Raw genomic sequence first — 14,719 nt, forward strand, 5'->3', positions numbered from 1 at the left:
CTTTGTGTTGTGTCTTCTATTCTGTCTCTCCCCTTTCTTTAGAAATTACTTGATGGTTTGCCATCATAGTAAGTTTCCAACTACTGCATTATCATTTTAAAACTCAAGAAAGTGACGTGTAGACTGTTGAAAGGGAGATAAAATGGAATATAATACTACCACTCAAATTGCCCAAGTCACTTAATTTTCTTGATTTGGTTTTAAAACTGTTTTCCTTTACAAAGCGGGTGGATAGGTGATCACCAAAATCATAGCCTTTGCACAAGTTAAATAGCTCCTCCCTTTTTATTCTTTTTACATAATACGCATAGTTGGGAAGCTGGACAGAACACTCAAGATACAAATCAACTCGTTACAAGGAGAATTTTTTTCTTTTCTTTTTACTGTATCCATATAAGAAGGTGGATGCTGAGCCTAATCATTTCACAGTATATGTAAATCAAACCATCATGCCTTACACCTGAAACTTAGTGATGTACGTCAATTATTTCAGTAAAAGTGGAGAAAAAAAGATACACTAGGGTAGGAAGGTAATTTTTTTTTAATGTTTATTTATTTTTGAGAGAGAGAGGGAGTGTGAGAGCGAGCGGGGGAGGGACAAAGAAAGAGGGAGACACAGAATCTGAAACAGGCTCCAGGCTCCAAGCTGTCAGCACAGAACCTGACATGGGGCTCAAACTCGCAAACTGTGAGATCATGACCTGAGCCGAAGTCAGACGCTTAACCGACCGAGCCACCCAGGCGCCCCTAGGGAGGTAATTTTTTATAGTCCATTCTGCTTTACTTGATTTCTAAAGGGAAAGTTTGCTTTCCAGAGGGTATTTACCCTAAGTGGGGGGGGGGGGGGGGGGGAGAGAGAAAGGGGCAAGAAGCCTTAGGCTATAGATTAAGGAAATGAGCCAGAATCTTACGCTTCACAATTTGTGGAAAGAAAATAATAAAACAAGCTAAAATTTTGCATAACTCTATGTGAAAGCAGACTTTTTTTTTGCATCTTCTCTTTCCTGTTTCTCTTCTGAATTATACTCATATAAATAGTAGAAAGAGTTAAGATGAGATTACTTTCCAGAAATGATTGTTTTTCCTCCAAGAACTCAAAATATGTTGATTAGGAGAATGTATAGTTGGTAAAAAAAAAAATTAGTCATTATATAGAATTTTTCTCTCCCTGTATTTTCACATTTTTCTCCATAGTTGATTTTTATGTGAATTGTTGCAATCAACATTTTCTGGTCTTAAATGACTTCTTTTTTACCAGGCACTTGAATTGTCTGCACAATGTAGTTTCCTAGGAATTTTAAGAAAAATGTGCTTTCTATTGGTCAACTCTTGCTTTTCCCCATTCTGTTTCAAACTTTCTTCTACTGAGACCCTAAATGATGTCTGGTTTTCATTTGTAAAGGTCTTAAAAGAACCAACTTTTATGCTATATTATTATTTGCTGTATCTTCCCTTTTTATCTTTCTTGTTTATGCACATACAACTGTGTTGTCTTCAGTTTCTCTGGCTTGCACTAAGGTACCTTGAACTTTTTTCCTATTATATCATAAAATATTTGTGTCATTTTGATGTGAAATTTCCAGAGGTAGCTTCCATGGAAAGACATACTAAATTTGGTTTATATGTTTACTACCTAATATATCCTTGAACTTTAAAGACTTTAGATTTTCAGTTGTCAACCCAATGACAGAAAGCACTATCAGTGATATCCATATCAAACCATGCACACCTATAAACTGGGAAACACTTTTAAATTACATGGCAGGATTTTATCTCTTCCATCATTGCAGCTTAATTCAAGTAATATTTGTCTGTTTCTATGGTGCACATCTGTCCCAGGCACTTTTAAGGACACAAAGATGAATAAAACATGTAGGCTAGGGTCTTGCAGATTTTACCAAGATACAAGTACGTGAAGATTTAAATTAAATATCTAAAGTACTAATTGAAAGAAGAGTCCTGGGACTCAATATAAAACACTACTCAATATACTGAAGGTCAAAGTTGAGCTTTAAACAAAGAATTAATTATTTTGCTCTTAAAAAGGTGAAGCATTCAGGGTAAGAAATTAAATCAAGAGTGATGTTTCCCTCAGTAAAACTTTGGTTCAATACTATAAGGAGATTATAATATTAACTCCAACCTAACAACTTAATTATGACTACCAACTTAAAACTTGAGTATTCTTTAAGTGCATTCATTTTTTGCATTGCTGGATGCATTAAAGTTTGTATTGGAAAAAATAACGACACCCGATCAGAGTCTTAACATTTAGCAGCAATTTAAATAATATTAACTCCAAATTGTGGTGTAAAGTGATGATGTTTTCAAATGAAATAATAAATCGCCTTAATAGGAGGGTCTACAGAAGTTACCAGGATCGTCAAATAACAGGACTTGTAGTGCACATTTTATTTTTAGTTTGGTTGGGATAATAAAGAAGACTTCGTATTTTTATGTATGCGTAGTTCTCTGAACTGTTGGTGATGAGTCATTTCTGCAGCTGCCTTAGCTGCTTGGCACCATCTCCTGGCCCATAATACTTGACTTCACAGAAGGAGACTGCACATTAGCGGGATAATCCCCTGGGCACCTTTGGTTCTTCCTTTTCTTCACTGTTCCTGTTCTTTGAAGGCTCACTGGATTGCAGCGTGCCTTTCCTTCTTCCATGGTCTTCCCTTTGTGAGTAGGATGTGCCAGACCCCGTTCTAGGCCCTTTCTGTGTATTAATTTATTTAATCCTCACCTCAATAACTTTCTTACTCCTTCATGTAACAGTTGAAGAATTGGGGAACAGGGAGGTTAAATAACTTGCCCTGTATTACCCAGGTGGTCACCGTGGAGCTGGGGCTCAGACACAGGCAGCCTCCTTTGCTATTAACTTTACACTCTCTAGTGCATAATTGTTGAATGAATGAAAAGCATTTCTCTCCAAATGTATTCAAAAATGTCAAAGCCGAGATAACTTCTTCAATTGCCTTCTTAACTCCAATCTCTGTTCCCTCTAGTCAGCATTAAATCCCACATGCAGAGTGATATTTCAGGCTTTTTGTTATGCCCCCATTACTGCCCTCAGGTCTTCTAAAACATACTAATTCACCTAAAATATTTATTCATATATTTCACACATGTATACATTTTAATCTTCTAAAATGCCTCTTTGTGTGTGTGTATGTGTGTGTGTGTGTGTATTCTTTGTGAATGGAAAGCTGGAAGCAATTATAACTATATTCCTGGTGAAATATTTTGGCATGCTGCTTTTCTTTTTATTTCACATCACATAATTTCAAATTTGATTCCTCATATTGACCTTTGAGAGTATCTATTCCTTCTACTTATTTATCAGTAATAGCAATAAGAAAAAAACCTCTTTGTCTTACGGGGAATTCTGTACTTTCTTTCAACCTCCTCTTTAATTCCAGACAGAAAGCTAGGTTTGCAAAGAATATTGATATATTTTAGCCTACTTATGAGGATTATATTATGTTGTCATTTTAATAATTGACAAGGTAAAAGCTTATAGGAAAGTGGAATTTGCTAGTAGTGGCCAAATCTATACACAAAGAGATGCCTTCTTGAGATTCCAATGACACATTAACATCCATACATAATCTCTAAATTTCATGAAGGTTATCAAGGCAGAACCCCTGTCAAAAACTTGTTTATTTTTGATAAAAGAGAGAACATAAGGAAGGCATCTTTTAATTTTGACAAGAGATGGAAGGCCTTCTAAAAGTTAAACTTATAATTCTGCTTACAATATATATGTCCTTGGCTTCTCATGTTTAAATTTTTTTTTCAACGTTTATTTATTTTTTTTGGGACAGAGAGAGACAGAGCATGAACGGGGGAGGGGCAGAGAGAGAGGGAGACACAGAATCGGAAACAGGCTCCAGGCTCTGAGCCATCAGCCCAGAGCCTGACGTGGGGCTCGAACTCACGGACCGCGAGATCGTGACCTGGCTGAAGTCGGACGCTTAACCGACTGCGCCACCCAGGCGCCCCTGGCTTCTCATATTTAAATGAATGTGCCAGTTCTGTCATTCAAATCAATGGAAATGAAAAAAAATCAGTGGTTTAAGTATCTTTTTACTGTTGATTACCAATAAGTCAAGAATATTTATCTGATTTTTGGAATAAAATTCAGTCAAAATGATAATTAAGGATTTTGATTTGAAAAGAAATGTAAACTGCGGTGTTGGCGTTTTGCATATTCATATTTCCATCTGCTATGGTGGACCCATAATATGACAAAAAACAAAGAATTCTGCTGCAAATCAAGTGTTTATATTGTTTAATAATAGTACAAACAAGTAAGGTAATGAGTAAACAAATACTTAGCCATGTCTATAATATAGATTGGAGGGGATTTGTTATAATGAACATGTAGTATCTTTATAACCTTCTAACAACCTCTAGATCTGTTCGACTTGTGGAGTACGGAGGTAAAATAGCTCAGTGGGAACAAAAAGGACCTGAATCCTTAACTCTCTCGTATTCACCTTGATCCCTCCATTTCGTTCAACAAATTGAATTGCCAGCAGGAGGACATAGGATTCCACAGACATAATGACGTGGAAGTTGGAGGATTTGGGATTGGGTCCTTCTTTTTCTTTCTATATTTTACTCTACTTGCGTGACCCAGGCAATTGAACAGTTGCCTTTGGGTTTATGACCAAGGTCAGACATTCTAACTGTGCTGTTCTCCAGGCGAGCGACTATGTGGAGAGTTTAAGATTCAGAAAGAGAACTGCTGTTACACAGGACATCTTAGCATCAAATAGCAAATTGAAGCTTTTGTCATTAAGAAAGGGAAATCAGTTGGTGACAGGGAAACACAATGAGGATTACTGCCAATATTGGCAGTTGGGAAGTTACTTTTGAAACATTTTTAAAAAGTACATTCAACCAGCGAGTGCACGGTCTCTTAAATACACTAACCAATTGAAATATAAAAATGTTAAATGGCTGAACATTAAATTTAAATGATGAAGAAGAAAGATGTGCCCAAGGCACTTGTCCTGACTCAGGGAGAAAAGATTATTGCAGGTCATTGAACCAGAATAGAAGTTTAGGGAAGGTTATCAAGGGAAATAAAAAGAAAAGACACATTTTCATCACAATGACCAAAAAGACTGCTAATTGCATATCTAATTTTAAAATGCTCACATGTAACTATTTTGAATATCACTGATGTATTCTGAAAATTAAAATCAAGGAAAAGTAAAAGCATTGTGCATTATAATAATGCAAACATATTTGTGTAGCTCTTTGAAACTAGTCTTAACATTTTTTTTTCCTCTCTACCCTTGGGTTTCACACAGCAGGTTCTCAGCAGATATTTGTGGTATTGAGCCAGACGCAATCACTGACTGCCAAAGCGTGTTCTGGGAATGTTTTTCATTTGCGCCTTGCAATGGCTCTGTGAAGTAGTGGATGTACAGGGGAAGGAAAATAACTGAGCTGTTACGAGGTCAGACAGATGCTGACCGCCAAGTCTAGCAGGCAAATACTCTGAGCCTTGGTTTACTCATCTGTAAGACAGGGATCTAAATCGCATCTAGTCTGTAGGGTTGTTGTGAGCTTCCAAGGAGTTAATACATCTGAAGCAGTGAGCAGCGTGTCTGGAACAAAGTAAGGCTCAGTAAATGTTAGCTGTGACGATGCTTTAACCTGATGCTGCTGTTTCAAGCGGCAGTCGTTAAATGGCTTCTCTGAATCACCTGTCAAATTAGCGCGAGGAGGTTTCTGCTCTTCAATTTATGATCTTTTCAGAAAAAAATTGGAATACAAGAAAGCAATATTTTAATGATAGCATCTTTTAAATGGTCTTTCAGAATGAGTATAATATTGCTTCATGTTTACTGAATTTGGATCATGTAATTATAGGAATAAATAATTGTTCATTCCTAATTTTAAAGGTGTGTATGGCTGACACTTTTATTTTTATGGGCCGTTAAAACATTACTGTCTAATTATCCTGAGACTAGTGGCTTTGCTGAATTGGGTAGACATTAATTTTAAGGACTCACGAGAAAGGCATGTTAGGAAGACTTGTACATTAGAACCTCAAGTAGAACCCAAATTTTCATGGTGTTTAAAAAAGCACAGCATATCTATTTTTGGTGGGGGGGAAACTCCACAAGAGAAAACCATCATCACCTTCCAAAAAGGTAACATCAGAAAATATCTATGAAAATACACAGCTTGTCAAATTTCATAAAAACAGATCTCCTGGTATGCTACTAAAAATATAGCTTCTAATGGAGCTTCATCTTATGTATACACTATGTGGAAGGAGAGGATAGAGAACACTGTGAAGAACAAAATGGAGGAGACGGAATTAAACACTGTTGTGGACTGTTTAATGATCAGGTGCAAATCTTCTGCCTAAAACTGTGCAAAGGTCTGAGCTTGAAATATATTCATCTTTGTATTAATGATTGGCCGCATCTTCAAAATCTAATCTATCTCTACTATGTTCTTCTTTTCTTATTAAACCTAATCTTAGACTATATGTGAATCATCACCAAGGAATTGCTACGTTATATAAAGCTGGCAGGAGGGGTGTGGGGTTTTCTGAAAATGTGGAATTACAATGTTTCCCCTTATTTTTCTATTAAGTTTACATAAGCCAAAGATAACCCAGATGGATATCATATAAAAGCAAATACTCTTCCTGTTCCCCCTTGACATGAAAACATGTATCACTTTCCATTTTGCCAGCATTAGTGACATTTCCACTCTCCTGACTGTCCAGTCTTGAAATCTCTGTCTGAACTTCTGCCTTTCTCTCTTTTGGCTTCTGCATCTAATTAATTGGGAAGTCCTGCTAATTCTCCCTCTGAGGTATGAGCTCACACCTGCTGTTCCTTTAAGAGTGCTTCCAATATTATCACCTCCTTTAGAAAGCTCTACTGAGCCCCACGCTCAGTTGGCTCCTCTCCTTCATAGTTCCATAGTACTTTCTAGAGGCCCATTTTATCACTGAACTTGCCACGTTTTGTTATAGTCATTGCCAGTGATAATGCTGCGAACTGAAGCAGTGGTTGTCAAATTCTGCCACATATTAGAATCATAAACAATTAAAAACCAACTCAGTCAGAATTTCGGGGTAGGTGAGACCCTGGCCAAGGCATTTTTAAAAGCAGCACTTTTCGGGGCGCCTGGGTGGCTCAGTCGGTTAAGCGTCCGACTTCGGCCCGGGTCACGATCTCGCGGTCCGTGAGTTCGAGCCCCGCGTCAGGCTCTGTGCTGACTGCTCAGAGCCTGGAGCCTGTTTCCGATTCTGTGTCTCCCTCTCTCTCTGCCCCTCCCCCGTTCATGCTCTGTCTCTCTCTGTCTCAAAAATAAATAAACGTTAAAAAAAAATTAAAAAAAAAAAGCAGCACTTTTCAAATGTTAATATGCATACAATTCACCGGGGATCTTGTTGAAATGTAGATTACGATTCAATAGATCTCAGGTGGGGCCCCAAGAGTCTGCATTTCTAACAAGCTCCCAGGTGACACTGATGCTGTTTATGCTAACTCTGCTACAAGCTGCCCCCAGATGGTCATGTATTTTAGAAAAGAAATCGTATTCTTTATCTGTATCTGTATGTATATCTATATCTTGAGCTCACAAACTCTTACCCAATACAGACAACATCTTCCCTCCCTGTTGCCCACACCTTCCACCACCATTTTTAGGTGAGTAGAGGTGTGGAGACTTTTCTCATAAATCAGAATCCAGATTGTCAATATTTCAGCTCTAATTGGCCTTCCCCACTTTTATTCCCGGTAAGTGCCTCTCTCCCTAGCCCTGCCGTGCCCATGCTTCTGCATTAATCTTACTGGCCACAGGACACAGTGAAATGCTGGGGAGCATTCAGACAGCTTATCGGAGAGAGGTCCAAGTTTTGAATGTGATCTTATCTATTCACCTCATTGTTACCCGAGCCTCAGGATTCTGTCTTCTCTTGTGCTCATGTGACTCTCCCTCTTTTCTCCTTCCACACCCGACAGCCCTCTGCTCCCACCCATTGTCACATTTCCCTCACTCACCATCCTCACTGTTGTCCCTACAGACTTACCACAAAGTAATGGAAACAACGAACATGAATACAAATATAAACAGATGCTTGTAGAGTAAAAAACTCTTCTACTTTAAGTGCTACTTGCTCAGCTGCATTACTTTTTCTTCGTTAACACTTCTGTCCTTTACAAGTACAGACCAATCTTTTTCATTTCAGGCCCAGAGGATGGACTCTAAGTAATGTTATTTCATTAGGCTAATAGCAAGATTTAAGGTTCTATTGGCCTTTGTACACCTTTAAGTGCCAGCCTACCTACAGTCCAGTGCTGTCCACAGTGCATGCTGAGGCATCCTGGGGTGTAGCAGGGAACCCACTGTGGTGCCAGGAAGTATTTTAACATTTCGAGGGAAATACTAGCAACACTTGGGCTCTGTGAGTCTCCTTGTGAATTACTAGGCCAGAGAAGTTAACAGTTTCAACAGTAGGTGGTGCTCCATTCCTTTCGATGATGTCATATATTTATATTTTCCCATCGAACTTGTGATAATAAGAGAGTGCAATGCAAAATCAATGTGGAAAAGGAACTGAGGGGCAGCGTCTGATCTTAGAAGTTGTACAGTGCCTGGGAGATGCCCACATGCTGTAAGTAACTGTGGTTATTTATGAATAAAATTAAAATATTGGTTTTTCTGCTGATTGCTGTGTATTTTTTTCAAATAACTACTTATTTGTTAGAACATAAATACCTGTTAAGTTGTTTGGCTCTATTTCTTGTGTTCTAAGGGCACTGTAAAAACAATTATCGAAATATCAAGGGCACTGCAAACCAAGAATGTTTTGGAACCTCTGCTATAGTTTAATCTTTTTTTTTTTTTTTTTCCAAAAGTTTCTTGACCTTGTGGATCCAGATCATCACATCAGGTATGTGTTTTGTTCCATATCTATTTAAAAGTGGACCAGGGGCTCCTGGGTGGCTCCTCAGTTGGGCATCTGATTCTTGATTTCAGCTCAGGTCATGATCCCAGGGTTGTGGGATCCACACTGTCAGGCTCTACGCTGAGTGTGGAGCCTGCTTAAGATTCTCTCTTCTCCCTCTGCCTCTCCCCACTCTGTCTCTCTCTCAAAAAAAAAAATGTGTACCAACTTGTTGCCACAGAAGGAACAAACATTTTTTTTCCCTTAAAAAATTATTTTGGCCTATTCTTAATTGTGATAAAAACACATTATACTCAAATCCTTTTGCCTGTTGATGAAGCATAACCCCAAAGATAGATTTGGGGAAATGCCCTATTTACAGTCTTAAACACATCTGAAGCAGCAATGCTGGGAATCATGACAACTTCAATTATTGCCCTTGCTTCCCCCCCACCCCCCGCCCCCAGTAGATATCTTCTTATATGTTATAACTTCAAGGAGGTGGGGGTAGGGTAGGGATGATGGTAAGATAGGGAAATAGGTCTAGCTGCCAATAAAATATCTACATCCAACTCGTTAAGTTGAAGCTATGATTGGGAAGGGATTTTGCCTCCATCTTCTACCTTTTCCATCCATTGGGAGATCCCTTAATTACCTCATTTTACTTCTGCAATGATATAAAAATCAATATTTGTGCATTACAGATAGATTTAGTAGAGTGTTTATGACTGATCTGCTTGCCAATAATAATACTGTCTTTATGCACCTACTATGTGCCAGCCACTAGTTCCTGTCTCATGTAAGTCCATGCGGCAGGCTTCACTGCCTGCATTTTCCAGATGAAGAAACTAAAGCCCGGGAAGGTTAACAACCTGCCTTGGCCACACATGTGGCAGTGCAGCCATGCAGCCTCAGATCCACTTGGAGTCCACAGCTTGAAACTTTTCCCCGTGGCAATATTACCTCTCAGAATTCTCATGGTAAAATTGATTCCTACGCGGTTTTATCCATTTCTGTTTCCAGGATCCTGAAATATCCCAGCCTTTCTTTAAGAACGCGAAGTAGGGGTGCCTGGGTGGCACAGTCGGTTAAGCGTCTGACTTCAGCCAGGTCACGATCTCACGGTCCGTGAGTTCGAGCCCCGCGTCGGGCTCTGGGCTGATGGCTCAGAGCCTGGAGCCTGTTTCCGATTCTGTGTCTCCCTCTCTCTCTGCCCCTCCCCCGTTCATGCTCTGTCTCTCTCTGTCCCAAAAATAAATAAACGTTGAAAAAAAATTTTTAAGAACACGAAGTATTTTTGATATAAAATGGCCTCACAATTTTAGAAGAAAAAAGCAGAAAGGAAAAAGGGGGAATCAGTTATTAAGAAATTTTAATCTTCTATGACAGTAATGTTATTTGTATTGCAGAAAGTGCTTTAAAGGTGGTAAGATTATTATTATTATTATTTACAACCATTACTCTGTTAAATATTGTGCTAGTCAAATTTCACAAGGAAATGGAGAGAAGTACAAATAAGTGGACTGTCTTTTTTCAGCAGTCACACAGCGTGTGAGTTTCACATCAAATTCAAGGCTAAACCCTTGGGGATCTGTGTTGATGTTCACCCCTCCACTGAATACTTCCTCTCCTACTTTATTCCACATTAATAATTCATTCATTGGAACAATGCCTGGTTACCTCAGCCCAAGCCATGGATGGCTTTCCTTCATTTATAATGGTAAATACTTAAAGAGAATATTTGCACACTGTTATTTAGGGGATATTTGATAACAGATTGAAATGTGAATGCGGAGCCCTTGGAATCTGCAAAATTTATTCTGTTTGCATGATATCCTAATATGATTGTTTCAAAATCATAGCTGTAATCATAAACAAAGACATTTTATCATTTCTGTTATGTTCATTCTCTGTTCATATAAAGGATATGTGACAATTATTTTTCTTATCAGTACCATATTATGAAACGCAGAAGCTACAAAATACAAATATGTGTCTATTTGTCCCCCCATCTCTGCCGCATGCAGATATTCTGCAACAAGAATGTAGCTGATGATAACATTTCAGTGAAACTCACGATGACAGTATAACTGAGCTGTTTCCCTGACTCAGCTCCAGTAACCTCCAAGGGCTATAATAAGTGATGCCCTCCTCACTCTACTTTCTAGAGTCAATAAAATGGTTAGATGATATTTGGAAATAGCACCTTTGCATAACCATGTTTCTCTTTTGTGAACCTTGCCACAATTAAAGCACTATCTTCTGAAATGCCTGACTCTGGCCAGTTGAAACAAGACAAAACCAGCCATAGCAGCAACAATAACAGCAACCAAATCTAAGGCAATATGGTGGATTTTGTGGACAAAGGGCTCCATCTGGTCAGAGAATGGATGGCACTGTCGGGTGCAGTGTTAAGAAGTAGTTAATTTGAACCTGGCCAAAGGACCAACGCTCAGAATGTTTGCTTTCAGAATCAGAAAAAGGAACCTTCCTTCCCTTACAGCTTAATCGCTCTATTCCTGTTTTTAATACATCCTACTTTATAGAATAGCTGGACCACATTTTTCAAGCTAAAGTAAAAGTTAAAGGATTTATGATAATCCTATGTGGATGGTTGTGGGCGTTTCGTTTTCAGTGGAAGCATTTCTTTCTTTGTTGCACTGCTAACATTTCTCAGCTTCTTGCTACAGTCTTCTTCCCGAAACTACTCAAGTGAAAAAAAAAAAAGTCTCACCAGATAAGCAACAATTCTTACTGTATTGGGGGAATAGTTCACATCCTCCCCATCTATTTATTAGGAGTAACTTCTTCAGGCTTTAAAACCAGAATGTCAAAGTGCTCAATGGAATCCTACCTTGCCCACATACTGATAATCGGATCCCGTGTATTCCTCCAGGAGAAAGAACTGATTCCACATCCAGCTTCTTTTCGAACGGTTCAGCTCATTTTTGCTGTTTCCAGAGAGCTCCAGGGCCCTTTTCTTTGCTGGGAAACCACTAGTCCTCTTAGATAACGGAGATGAGAAAGTTGGGTAGGGCTGACCAACCCAAAAGAGTAGAATGAAGTACCGGTAAGTTCTCATTCTGATGACACAGTCCACTCCCTGGGCAGTGGGTGCCCTGCTCCTTCAAGTGTCTTTGTTCACTGCACTCTGTCCAGTGTCATCCCTCCTTTCTTCCTTAATGTTCTTTGCTTGGCTCTCAGAGGATGTCTGGAAAGAATAATAACATATCAAACATTTTTAGAGATGCTTAAAATTCAGTGTTAGAGCAAATAAGCTCTGGAGAGAGAGGGCGGAAATTTCAATAGCAAAACAACAAAAATAAGTTGGCGATCAATTTTGAAATGAGGAAAATGTTCTTTCAGATATGCTAAATGGAAGGCATGTGCCGAGTAGGAAGCTGCTGTTTTCCTTTCTCCTTTTCTAGCGCTTAAAAATCCTATTTTAAGTAATAGCGTTGCTGTAGGTCAACATGCCAGAGTGGATTATTTCACTACTCTCTTTTCCTCGCTAGTATGTGGGCTGAGATCTGGTTAGGAGAAACGAGTTTGTGTTTCTGATTCCATTTGCATATATATCCTCATGAACAAGTCTGAGGCAAAGAATATCACAGACAGTTTCAATTCAGCTGAAAGTGGATACTGTTGAATTTTCACTAAAATGTACTGAGTACCTGTGATGTGTCTGCATAAGTCAAGGCAGAGTCTGCTCTTCAGACTCTTGGCTCCAGCCATGGGTTGTGGTAGACTGGCCTGGGTCAAGGAAGGTTGGAAAAGACCACACATCTTCTTTTCAAAATGCATACTAGCACATTGAAGTTTCTGGAGTGAAATTTTGCAACAGTGATGCCAGGCTACATTTAATAAAGGATTTCTCAGACTTGACCAGGAAGCTGTTTTTCCTCATACGACCTAATAACATTATAGGATAATGTTTTAGAATTTGTATATAATAGAATATAGGAATTAAATGAGAAATTCTATTTAAATTTCTTTAGGAAATCCTGGGTTTTCATCTCTAAATTTTACATATATCATAAGCAATCAAGCCTATATATATAAATTGGTCACAATGCCTATGTAATTTTAACAGGTGCATCAGGTATATCTCAATATCACAGTGAGAGTTGTCGGCTACAGGATCTCCAGAAAAGTCAGCTATTATACTTGTGAGTAATAATTTTCCAGGACAAATATTAACTTTCAAGAATGTAACCTCACATTAAAAAAAATCCTTGGGCCAGATTGCCTGGCAAAGATGTTACAAAGTGGTTTATATTTCATGTAATTAAAATAATACATGCCCATATCTCCATCCTAAACTTTTCCATATTTCTCGAAAAAGAATCTAACAAATGACTCCTTCATTGTACTATTTGAGATGGGAAAATTTCTTAAATTATACTAACCAAACATATGCAGCGCTTTGTAATGTAGAACATAACAGTAATTAAACTGGTTCATTCATGAAAGAAATACAGATAAAGAAACACGTTTTAGGTAATAAGAACAGAATTTTCTCTGTGTCTCCTATTATTGTAACAGGTAAATTTATAGATGACCAGTGTTTTGATTTTTTTTTTACCCCAGCAATGAGTAATTATAGCCACCAAACACATGGTTTAGTGGAAAGCTTTCTATTGGAATATAAGTGAGATATTTTATAGTGTTCAGCATTTTTAAACCTTTATTCCATTACTATGCATCTTCTTGACAGCAGGCTGGGGAAGTTGAAAATTCCACAGGTGAGTGAATTAATACTGTGACAATTAGTCATGCTGGAAAAATGCCAGGCAATCGTATACTTGTCATTATGTGGCCTTGGTACAGGTGAGGAATAACTGATGCTCGGTTAGGTAATGACGATTCTGTTCTTCTCGCGGATAGTATATAAAAGGGATTGAGGGAGCATATGGAGAAAAGCCCTCTAAAGACATCTATTCATTTTTAGCAGGAGAGATTACACTGAGGTTGATTCAGTGGAAATTACATTTTTCTTAATTTCTCATATTCTCCATTATTTGCATAGACAAATCCTGCAGTGAAGAATTACACGTCTGTTGCTGCACTCAGTGTGTGCCCCATGGTGCTGGCAGGAAAGAGGGATACAGAGAATGGAGGTGTCAGCTGTTTAAAAGGCAGACTCCTAAAGGCCATTTTAAAGAAAAATTGATCCCTGTGGGTGTTGTGTGGAAACTCTACAAGCTGTTGCCACTTGAATATTAAATATTAGTTCTTTTTAATATCACAGATACCAAAATGTCAAGTATTTTTCTTTCTTTCTTTCTTTCTTTTTTTTTTTTTTTTTTTGCTTAGTTGGTAATGAGCTTTTAAAGTGATGCAAATTTAAGCAGTGTTTGCAAGTATGCTAGAACATCTAGTTTTGCTATAACCCAGCTCTTTTTGTATCAACTTGGCAGGGTGTGCCCTTGTTAAAAACTCAATATGCAAAATTACTAAAATTACTATGATCCGCTCATATTTAGTGTTAGCTTTTTAGAGGGATAGACTTCTGTGTGAAATTCATAGTTTAAAAAAACTCCAACAAACTGAACTGTTGAATATATAACTTAGCAATTCTCATTTAATACTTTGTAATAGGCAAGATTGCATGGTGGTTAAGATTATCAATGCTGGAGCCAGATTGCCTGGGTTTAAATCCAGACCCTGTCCATTAGTTGCTGTGAACTTGGGAAAATGCTTAATCTCATCTGTACCTTAGTTTCTTCTTTGTAAATGGGGATAATTACAGTAACTACCTCATAGTGTGTTGTAAGGATTAAGTCA

The 14,719-nt window shown here is 38.2% G+C and overlaps 1 protein-coding gene across 3 annotated transcripts in view; it reads right to left on the reverse strand.

Annotated features, from left to right (window-relative positions):
- CDH6 (cadherin 6) overlaps positions 1 to 14,719 on the reverse strand; it is a 129,282-nt gene that overhangs the window by 45,143 nt on the left and 69,420 nt on the right. For all 3 annotated transcript variants that reach the window (XM_043600689.1, XM_043600698.1, XM_043600708.1), the window contains exon 2: positions 11,787 to 12,143. In XM_043600689.1, coding sequence (XP_043456624.1) covers positions 11,787 to 12,014 — 228 coding nt within the window. In that variant the 5' untranslated portion in view covers positions 12,015 to 12,143. The remainder of the gene's footprint in view (positions 1 to 11,786; positions 12,144 to 14,719) is intronic.

The sequence above is a fragment of the Prionailurus bengalensis genome, chromosome A1 (assembly GCF_016509475.1).
Source record: "Prionailurus bengalensis isolate Pbe53 chromosome A1, Fcat_Pben_1.1_paternal_pri, whole genome shotgun sequence".
NCBI lineage: Eukaryota > Metazoa > Chordata > Mammalia > Carnivora > Felidae > Prionailurus > Prionailurus bengalensis.